Source organism: Zootoca vivipara, chromosome 15 (genome assembly GCF_965207765.1).
Source record: "Zootoca vivipara chromosome 15, rZooViv2.hap1.1, whole genome shotgun sequence".
In the NCBI taxonomy this organism is placed as follows: domain Eukaryota; kingdom Metazoa; phylum Chordata; class Lepidosauria; order Squamata; family Lacertidae; genus Zootoca; species Zootoca vivipara.
The window spans coordinates 18063580-18074264 of NC_142598.1; the positions used below are offsets into that span (position 1 = coordinate 18063580).

The 10685-nt window shown below is 44.2% G+C and overlaps 1 protein-coding gene and 1 long non-coding RNA gene across 3 annotated transcripts; one reads left to right on the plus strand and one right to left on the minus strand.

Annotated features, from left to right (window-relative positions):
* Positions 1-324: 324 nt before the first annotated feature.
* LOC148683405 (uncharacterized) lies at positions 325-1823 on the minus strand. Its single transcript, XR_015947277.1, has 2 exons — positions 908-1823; positions 325-399 (listed from the first exon to the last, which is right to left on the minus strand). It is a non-coding gene; the product is annotated as an uncharacterized LOC148683405 (long non-coding RNA).
* On the plus strand, positions 1745-10332 carry NANS (N-acetylneuraminate synthase). Of its 2 annotated transcripts, none has more exons than XM_035141202.3 (6): positions 1745-1994; positions 3524-3739; positions 5581-5680; positions 7091-7245; positions 7570-7836; positions 8673-10332. In XM_035141202.3, exons 1-6 carry the CDS (start codon positions 1863-1865, stop codon positions 8880-8882), a joined length of 1080 nt encoding a protein of 359 aa, XP_034997093.2. In that variant the 5' UTR covers positions 1745-1862; the 3' UTR covers positions 8883-10332. The 2 variants fall into 2 exon arrangements, with proteins under 2 accessions (XP_034997093.2, XP_088514796.1); XM_088658670.1 differs by lacking the exon at positions 1745-1994 and adding an exon at positions 2025-2180.
* Positions 10333-10685: the final 353 nt, after the last annotated feature.

Consider the following 10685-nt stretch of genomic DNA (forward strand, 5'->3'; position numbering starts at 1 on the left):
CTCTAGCTTTAAAAAAGCAGGTAAAAGGGGTTAACTCCTTGAAGCCCAAATAGAAAAGGAATTTGAACATCAATTGGGAAATAATGGAAAACTATAGAGGGTGTGCCTGGCGTGCTCTGGTCCATGGGGTCATGAAGAATCGGACACGACTAAACAACAACAATAGAGGGTGAATTGGCTTTCTTAAGCCCCTCATTCTTATTATTCCAGACAAAGGAGGCTGACTGGAACCTTAAACAGAAGCATCCCTGTTAGGGAATGAAGATATACTGCAACATTTTGTTGCAGTTTCCACTTACATATTTATAGTTGAGTATATTGTATTTACCAGAAACTTTATTTCTCTGCTGTGAAATAACTGTAAACTGTATGGTAGAGTTGCAGACAGGAGGGATAAGCCTGGAGAGGAAAGGAACAGGAAAAGTTTGCATTTCCATGCATATGGTTCTAAAACTCAATACAAGGTGAACTTAAAATAAAAATACAATGCTCGAATAGTTTCGCAACCCTGTTACATACCCAAACAAATATGACGCACATAAACCTGCCAACTTCCTCTCCCACCACATCTGAAATGTCAGGTAGTCTTAAAAGGTTATTTCGAAACACTGACATTTGTTCATCGTCCCCTGCCCCCCAGCGATTTTGAGAATGGTAATAGCAGAAAAGAGATTATGTGCTTTCCACACCAGCTTTAAGTATGAAGGATATAGAAATCTTCCTGAGTTTGTGTGCCCATTCTCTTTTCAGGCCAGAGGAAATGGGTGCGGCACTTAGTAAGCTACCCAACTCCAGAAATCACAATGCGGTTGACCAAGCGGAATTATGCACTGCTGTTTTCCAGTCACTCAGAAGTAAGTCCTATGTGATTCCAAAGAAATTAAGGCCTGCAATGCTAACCGCTTACCTGGGAATACACCCCAGTGAATTCAGTAGGACTTGAGTAGATGCTGTGAAGAAATTGCGCAGCCACTTCCATGAGGGTCTACGTAGGACTGAAGACAGTCAATATGCCCCATATGTTCAAGGAGGCTTCTTCCGAGTAAGTACGCCTGGTATTGCCAAGGTGGGGCTGCAGTCTCGGTACCCGAACTGGACATTAATATGCATAAGAAGGGGGTGTCTGGGACGCTGTTTTAGCAGTAAATAGGAATTATCTCCGAGTTGACATATTCTGGCGTTTGCTTTTTATTATAAAGCAATAAAGCTTTGAAGGCCGAGAAGACAACAACCACTGCCCCCACCAATAAAAACTCCATGCCATGTGCCTAATCAATGAGGTATTTGGCACCTATCAGGAAAATAGCCTTCAAAAGCCGGGTTCGGCGTTAGCCTAGTACAGCCCTCATGAGTCACGGCTAACCAAGAGACATCGCCCGCAAAGGGCCATTCTCAGCACTGGGCGAGCTTCCTCTTCTTGTGCCTCAGGGCCAAGGCTGTAGAGCAGCCAGCTGTTGTTCAACTACAACTCCCATCATCCCTAGCTGCTGGCTGCGCTAGCTAAGGAATGACGGGAGTTTTAGTCCAAACGCCACCTAGAGACCCAACGTTGAGGGATGCTGCCATAGAGCAAGCCTGCCACCACCCGGCTTTTATGCCAGTAGCTGTGTCGGGCCTCGATTGGCTGGGCTGCCTCGGATAGGATCCGTGCGATTGGACGGGGAGGTGTGTGGGGTGTGTGTGTCGCCGACTGTCCCCGCTGTCATTGGCGGATACGTGACGCATGCTCCCTCCCCCTCTACGCAGGCGCGACGGGAGAAGCAGAGGCGCCGTCTCTGCCTGTTGGGTTCGTGCCTTGATCGCGCGCGTTTGCCGTTTTTTCTGCGCTCTCCACCCCCAACGCTCAACCAACGGCCGCCGCGATGCCGCTGCAGTTCGAACTGTGCCCGGGCCGGCCAATCGGCGGGGACCACCCCTGCTTCATTATCGCGGAGATTGGCCAGAACCATCAGGGGGACCTGGAGACCGCCAAGCGGATGATCCGAGTGGCTAAGGTGGGGAGGTGGGCGTGGCCAACGGGGCTGGCAACGTGGTGGGTGTCAAGGCTGGGTCAGTTGGGCTGAGGGGCGAGAGGATGGGGAATGGGAGCAGAGCAGAGATGGCCGGCTGGTTGCTACCTGTTCTTGGTGTTTCCTCGGGGATCGGGAGCCTGGATAGAAGTTGCATGTGGGAGAGGGGAGGTAACCAAATAAAAATGGCTAATTCATAATAATCAACTTAGTGGCAGGTGGGACTGTGTCAGGCGGATCACAAATGAGAGCTGGCAAGAATGTTATTATTACTTATTTGATATATATACCACCCTTTAACCAAACATCTCGGGGCAGTGTACAATGTTAAGAACATAATTTACGGAGATAATAATTAATACGCAGCATAATAATAAAATAGTCGTAATAACGTTCCCTAAGGCAGAGATTCACAAACTGTGGTCCAGTGCCCCATGAGCCTCATGCAGGTGCACCGCAGCACCTCAATTAAAAAAGACAATTAGAAATCAGTCATGCGGGATCTAGTACAGGACATTGCAGTTGTTGCCACAGACAGGAAAAACTGTTATGTGGTCCATCAAGCAAGCCCCTCATCAATATTCAATAGGTCTGAGGGGGAGAAAATTTGGAGTGGGGAAGAGTGATGGGTGGGGGGATGTTTGGCACTTAAGGTTTGTAAACCTTTTGTACTTAATAAAGGTAATGTGAGAATGGGGAGATTGTAAGCCACAAACCAGTTATCAAAGGGTATTTGGATTTTAGCTCTTTTAAAAAAACCTCCTGAGATAGTTTTTTTTTTATATTTCCACCTTATCCTTCCAAGGAGCTCAGGGTTTCATCAGACCCAACTGACATTGTGAGCATCAACCCTATGAGTTATGTAGATTTGGCTGAGAAACAAGATCATAAGATGAGCCTGCTGAATGAGGCCAGTTGAACTCCATCTAGTTCAACATCCTGTTCTCATCTTGTGGAAAACTGACAAATAGGACCAGAGCACTTTCCCCTCCTGTGGATTCCAGCCACTGGTATTCAGAAGTATTACTTCTTCCAATTGTGGAGGCAGAGTATAGAGCCATTCTTCTGTAGTGGCATCTGGGCTTAGTTCCCTGTTCACCCATTCAGCTATGTCACTGAGCTACAGCCCTTGCATATGGAGTTGAAGTTCTGTTATAATGGGCGGGATTTGCCTAATGCGTCCTGTTGGAGGATGCACTGATGGGAACGATCAGAAATGCACAACATTGATTCCTGTGTGATTAGAATTGGTTCTAAATGGTTCATCATAATTTGAAATGGAAAAAGGAGTCTATTTGCTGAACTTTCCTTTGTTTCAATGAGCGCCGCAACCCCAGAGTCGGTCACGACTGGACCTTTATGTAGCCTATGTCCTTAAGGTGCCTCAGGAAGGACTCTCCAATATTTTTTAAATTTGCATTGGCACAGTCAGTTCAAGCAGTGTGCATGCACAGGACTAAGATGGGCATGTTCAATGACCTTGAAGAACTATTGTAATGCTTGTGTCTTTGTAGGAATGTGGAGCAGATTGTGCCAAGTTTCAGAAAAGTGAACTAGAGCACAAATTCAATAAGCGAGCCTTGGAGAGGCCATACACTTCCAAACACTCTTGGGGGAAAACTTATGGAGAGCACAAGCGCCACCTGGAGTTCAACCATGATCAGTATCGAGAGTTGCAGCGATATGCAAAGGAGATTGGCATTTTTTTCACAGCATCAGGCATGGATGAGGTGAGATGTTTGTTTTAAGAAGGAGTTGCCACATCTGAAATTACCCACAACTTGTGAACAACCCCATAGTACACAGGGTACACAGGGAACCAGAATTTCAAAACTGTCCTTAGTCCACCTTCAGCAGGTTAGGAAATGAGCTAGCACCAGTATTTTTAGAGCAGTGTCTTCTACCTAGTTGCAACCTTTTCAGTATAGATGTAAAAATCACATATGTTTTCCAGTATCTGACCATAGTCTCTGCATAAGGGTTGCCGATTCCTCCCAGAGGGATCCTCTGTGGTGAATAGTGTCTTGTCCCATGACTGTAACACTGAACGCAGAAGTCAAACCTGCTTAAATTTCCGTTGCGGAATGTATATACTGGCGGGTTTTCTGGAAATTTTGAATCTGCAAGTTCTTTGCTGATGGCATTCAGATTTAGCATCTTTACTGGACTGACTTTTTCTGCTTAAAAAAAAATCACGCATGCATATGATTACAATAAAGGAAAATAAGTAAATTGTTGAATATTGTTCTGAAGATGAGTTGGCATGCATTTCACAAGAAAAACTAACAAGGTGTATCATTTATTTTCCATATGTATTTCAGCTGATCTACTTTTGCACACTGGGGGGGACTATTAAGAAAGTAGAAGAGCTGAAATATTTAATTAAGGAGAAAAATTAAGCATACTTACCGTAGTCTAGTTTTAATGTTTTGTTTAAAGAAACTCGAAACATGACAATTCATGATTCACTTCCCTTGGAGGCAGTCAGTCTGCTGTCCTCCAGTTGTTTATGGGCTTCACCTTCCATTAGTCTCAGCCATCAGAGTAATTGGTCAGGGATGAGGAGAGCCTGAGGTGCCTAAAGGGAGAGCTGTGCCAGAGCCTCCGATGAGGTTCACATTAGGGGTGGTGGAGGGGGAGTCTTTTGCCTGTGTCTCTCGGCTCAAGATAAAGCAGCTGAGGTGCATAAAATGTTGAGATTTTTTATATCAAGCACTGTGTCAAGGCCACTGGGCTTGAGGTAACCAGATTCCATTATGCAGCACTTTGCCTTCAAAAATGCTAACAGCATACAAACATTAGGGTACATCCTCATAGAACTGTAGAATTGAAAAAGACCCCAAGGATCATTTAATCCTACCCATTGCAATGCAGGAATATGCAGCTGTCCCATAAGGGGATCGAACCTGCAACCTTGGTGTTATCAGCACCGTGCTCTAACCAACTGAGCTAGACTGTCTGCTTGGTGGACCTAAGGTGTCTGATTCGGGGTTGGCTATATCCAGGTAGAATCAGTGGCATTGACTAATACTCTGGGGCAGATCTGCATCCTCCTTCATTGCTGTTGTGTGGGGTTGGGACGGGGGAGCCTTATTCAGCCCAAGGACATTCCCTCCTGGATAACATTCCAGGGGCCACATGTCAGTTGTAGGCGGAGCAACGGTTGCAGATTTTACCTTTGCACAGTAGGCTAGTTTCTGCACATACTCATCCCCAACCCTTCCATCCAGCCAGGCAAGAAGCATGATTAGAATTAAAGGATACATTCCAGCCACAGACAATATTACCAAAAAAACAGTGCAACACTGAGAGTCCTGAGGGCCAGATAGAGAAGCTTGGAAAGCTGCATTTGACCCCCAGGCTGTTGTTAGTCACTCTGTTCTGTATGTTTGGGTTACCATGCACTCTAGTTTTTATTTGTATTCCTTGTGTATGAGCATAGTCATGTGCTGTGTGTTTCTGGGAAAGGAGGCACATTCATCCAGCTAGAGTGTCTGTATTTGACGGGTAGGATGTTAATGTTAGGAATCTTTGTGTTGTTGTTTTTTTTAAAAAAAGTATTTCTTCACAGATGGCTGTAGAGTTCCTGCATGATCTGGATGTTCCATTTTTTAAAGTCGGATCAGGAGACACTAACAATTTCCCATACCTGGAAAAGACAGCCAAAAAAGGTGATTTGCTAATAACTTGCTTAATATAGCTACTGTTTGTACTCTCCTAATGGTATCACATCTAATGAGAGAATGTATGAATTTGATAGAGCACCCTGCCTTATTACAGTGGTACCTCCGGTTGTGGACAGGATCTGTTCCAGAGGTCCGGCTGGATCCCAAGATTGTCGCAACAGGAGAGACTGGTTCTGTGCATGCATGTGCGGCAGTAGAGCGATTCTGCGTATGCGTGCGTGGCAAAAACCCGGAAATATACTGGTACTTCTGGGTTTGCCGCTTACATATCCCGAAGTTTACGTAACTGGAGGGATACATAAGTGGAGGTACAACTGTATACCCAAATTAGATAAAATTGTAAATTTCAGCTACCATAAAAAATGACAATAGTTCTTTCATCTGGATCCTTAATCTCTAGTAGAAATCTTCTACATTCTTCTTCCACACTCCCATTAATGATGGATGGGTAGAGGAGGACTGCCATTTTCAACTGTAGTCATGGTTTGGTCCTTACCTCCTATGAGGAAGAGGGACTTTTCAGTGGTGGCCTCACAACTCTGGAATTCATTGTCTGTCAACCTCTGGAGGATCACTGCACTCCAGTCCCTTAGAAAGACTCTTCAGATTTGTTTCGGGTTGCTTACACAACTTTTTATATACCTATGTTTGAAGTACAAAACTGGATTTTATGTTCTGGAGTGGTTTATTAGTATATCTAGCTTTTTTAGTTTTGAGCTATCTATAGAAATTATTTTGTATTTATATTTTGTATTCTGTTGCATTTCAGGGGTTTTTTCAATCATGTAAATCCCTTGGAGGAGCTTTGCTCAGAAAGGCGGCCTATAAATAGGGAGGGTGTACAGGCCCCAAGATTTGTTGTTTATCTGTGTTTTAAAAACATCTGACCTGTCTCTTAAGTTGCTCTGTGCTCTCTCCACTTTAAATCTGCTTTGGGTTCTGGGGTGCTTTGTAAGAAGCAAAACTCTGTGTTCCACATTCATTAAATGGGGAATATAAAAATGGCTGCAACTTTCCCCCTTACGGCAAAGTGGATGAAATTTACCGGCAGAATCAATGAATTCTGCCAACCCTTAGGCTTTATATCAGTTAAAGGATACATTCCAGCTAAGCAAAAAGCACTCGGGATACGAAGGAGGGCCGGTGAGCGGTGTGTTCTGGAGGGGGGCATGGCTTGAGTGGAGTCCTGAGAACCAAGTAAAGGCCTAGAGACAAATTAATTTGTGTGCACCAGCTGCAGAAATGGCATAGGTGGGTTATGAATAAGTGGGTTAATCCATCCAGTTTATAGGCAGATAAAAACTAATTGTCAAGTAATTGACCAGTTTGTATAATGTAGCTGTATGAGACAGAATGTTGGAGTTACAAAATGCTCTCGGTGACCTCCCCTTCTAGGTCGCCCGATGGTGATTTCGAGCGGGATGCAGTCAATGAACACAATGCAACAAGTTTACAAGCTGGTGAAACCCATTAACCCGAACTTCTGTTTTCTCCAGTGCACCAGTGCTTACCCTCTTCAGCCTGAAGATGTCAACCTTCGTGTCATAACGGTCAGTGAGGTGGGGTGGAAGGCATGGCAATTCTCCTAAGGTGCCTTATTTTCCTTCTGAACCAATTAATTGAGCGAGACGACAGATCAAGTGCAGTTGGGAATTTGCTCCAACTACAAGGATAGGCCTCAGCCCAGCACAGAATTAATTTTCCTAAACCTCGTTCAGTTTCTTCTTCTTTAGCAGACTTAAGAGCTCCTTGACTGTGCTAAACTCTGGCCAGAGAAAGTTGCACATAAAGCACAACTAAATTTTGTAACAACTAATGTTGGTGGTTAACTGTCCTCTTCTTTGTATTTACCATCAAGTTTTCTATCCTTCTAGGAATATCAGTCTGTCTTCCCAGATATTCCTATTGGCTACTCCGGTCATGAGACTGGGATAGCCATTTCCGTTGCAGCAGTTGCTATGGGTGCAAAAGTCTTGGAGCGCCACATTACACTCGACAAAACCTGGAAAGGCAGTGATCATCAAGCATCCCTGGAGCCAAAAGAACTGGCAGAACTTGTGAGAAGCATCCGGATGGTGGAGAAAGCCATGGGGTCCCCAGTCAAGCGGCTCCTGTCCTGTGAAGTAGCTTGCAATGAAAAGGTACATTTATTATTGAGTGCTGCAAGACCCACTTATTCTGGATTGCTTAACCTTGGGTTACTGATGGTGGCAGCAGCATTCACTCACATACATCCTGGCAAAGGCTGTATTAGATGCAGTGCATATATGCCTCCCTTATTCTTTTACCTCTAGTTTCCTGATTGGGGGGAAAATAGCAGCATAGTACAATAATGATAATAATGATGATAATTTATTATTTATTCCCCGCCCATCTGGCTGGGTTAACCCAGCCACTCTGGGCAGCTCCCAACAGAATATTAAAACACAATAAAACATTAAAAACTTCCCTAAACAGGGCTGCCTTCAGATGTCTTCTAAAAGTCATGTAGTTTTTTATTTCCTTGACTTCTGATGGGAGGGCGTTCCACGGGGTGGGCACCACTACCAAGAAGGCCCTCTTGCCTGGTTCCCTGTAACCTCACTTCTCACAGGGAGGGAACTGCCAGAAGGCCCTTGAAGCTGGACCTGTGTCCGGGCTGAACGATGGGAGTGGAGACGCTCCTTCAGGTATCCTGGGCTGAGGCTGTTTAGGGTTTTAAAGGTCAGCACCAACAGTTTGAATTGTGCTCAGAAACGTACTGGGAGCCAATGAAGGTCTTTCAGGACCGGTGTTATATGGTCTCGGCAGCCACTCCGAAGTACAAGACAGGCAACCAGAAGGCACACCATGCCCTATGCCATAGTCAGACCTATGAGCTTTCTGCTGCTGAGCAGCTGTGTCCCAAACTGCTGCTGCATGTACCACTTGGGGACTGCACCTAGAGCGCAGGCTCGCCACCCCATGACATAACCTCCTTCTCCTTATCTTTCTGTAGTTGGGGAAGTCTGTAGTGGCCAAAGTCCGGATTCCTGAAGGTACCACACTTACGCTGGACATGCTCACGGTAAAAGTGGGGGAACCCAAAGGATACCCGCCAGAAGACATCTTCGACTTGGTTGGCAAGAAGGTCAAGATAAATATTGGTGAAGATGAAACCATTGTCGAAGATGCCATTGAAAACCATGTGAAAAAAGTGAAATGCTAATTTGTGACTATTTTGTGAAATGGGACCTTGGGAAGCACTGTGGCAACATACTAAAACCAGAATGTGCTTAAGTTCAAATGAGCGGTTTTGGGGAAGGGAACTGCAATGTGATTTTTTTTCTTGTGGGTAGGCTAAAATGTCAATACAATTCAGTGTAGTACTTCTTGAGGGATCTTTAGTTTCTCTTTATTGCTGAAAGCTTTTTGCTAAGCCATGACACAGTAACCTACCCAGAGAAACTTTTCTGAAAGGTAGTGCAGGGCTTTGGGGAAAAAAATATGTATTTGTGTGGGCAGGATCAGCGCCAAGAAATGAATGCTTCTAAATTTATGTGAATGCCTCTTAAACAAGACATATGTGTCCCATGCCTTTTGTAGTGTTTTCAGAATTCAGAACGAGATGTTGCTATGCGATTTGCAATACTTCCAAGATATATACTGTACAAACATCTCCTCTGTGCCCTTGATCATAAGTTTACTCCTTGTCCCATCATAAAGAATAGCAGAGGGAAAACAACTGAATGTATCCAACTAGGTGTGTTCTCAAAACAAATCTTGGGGGTGTAGGACTGTGTGTCTTCAATTTTAGCTATTCAAACTGTGGGAGATTCTGTTGTAAATTAAGGCAATGTAGAAGTTCTGGGATATAATTTGGGACAGCAGTGATAAAGGAAAAAAAATCATCTGACAGGAGAGCCTGTAAGATAGCATAGCAGAAGAAATCATGTGTCTAATAACAGGCTGCCACTCAGATTCATGAGCATTTAGTAAAAGTCTACATTTCAACCTGTCTCCACACCGTGAAGGCTAGTAACATGGAGCTCTGTGAGAGAAAACTAACAGTTGAAATCATGTATTTATTTGGAAGTAAAATCCCACTGGACTTGGGTGTGTGCACTACTGAGTAAGCATGCTTAAGGTTGGAGTGTCAGACTGTCAAGGTTTTCCAGATCATGACTATTCAAGATTTATTGTAATGAATCTAGAAATGTTTCTGTTAGGTAATGGGGCTTTTACACATCTGCCTTAGCTTGATAATAAATTATTGTTATTATTGATAACAAGGAATGTGTTTCACTTAAAATAAAGGCCGGAGGTTTGTTTTTACTTGAGCTCAATTTGCTTTAAGCCTAATCCCCATGCACAGGTCGTGGTATTGGGATTACATCAGCCCAGCTGCATCACTCCTTCCCTCTGCAATGGGCACCACATTTGGATGGATTGTATGCACATAAGGCCTGATTTGTGTAAACTGTACTGTCACAAAATCCGTGAAGCTGGATGGCATGACTCGGCCCTAGAGTCAGCACAATCCTGATCCCTCACTCTGTTCTGATCAAACGTCTGCACAGGATTTTGCTGTTAATGATTGAGTTCAACAATGACAAAAGAATGATTGGTGGGTTTTTTAATTTTTATTTTAAATGGACAATAAAACTTGGGCAAAGTTACATTTTCTCTGCCAGTTTGTTTTTATGGGGTAATCTTCTGGTTGGGTTTTTTTTCCCCGGTTGCAGAAGTGATGAACTGACCAATGGCTCCTGTGGTCTTTTGACTTGTAAAAGTTATGCTGGGAGATGTCAGTTGCTAAACATGTTCCATCACTGTAGCCTGAAATGATGGGTTTTAATTCACAGTGACCAAGGCCATGGACAACACACAGCTAGGCAAGGACTGTGGTCTGAATAGTATACAAAGCGAGCTATTCTGGGGCAGGGATTTTTGAACCACCACCAGAACTTCAAAATAAGGCAGTTATTTCCCTGTGGGTTTGTCCCTAACTCTCACCCTGGCAAAGCTCCCA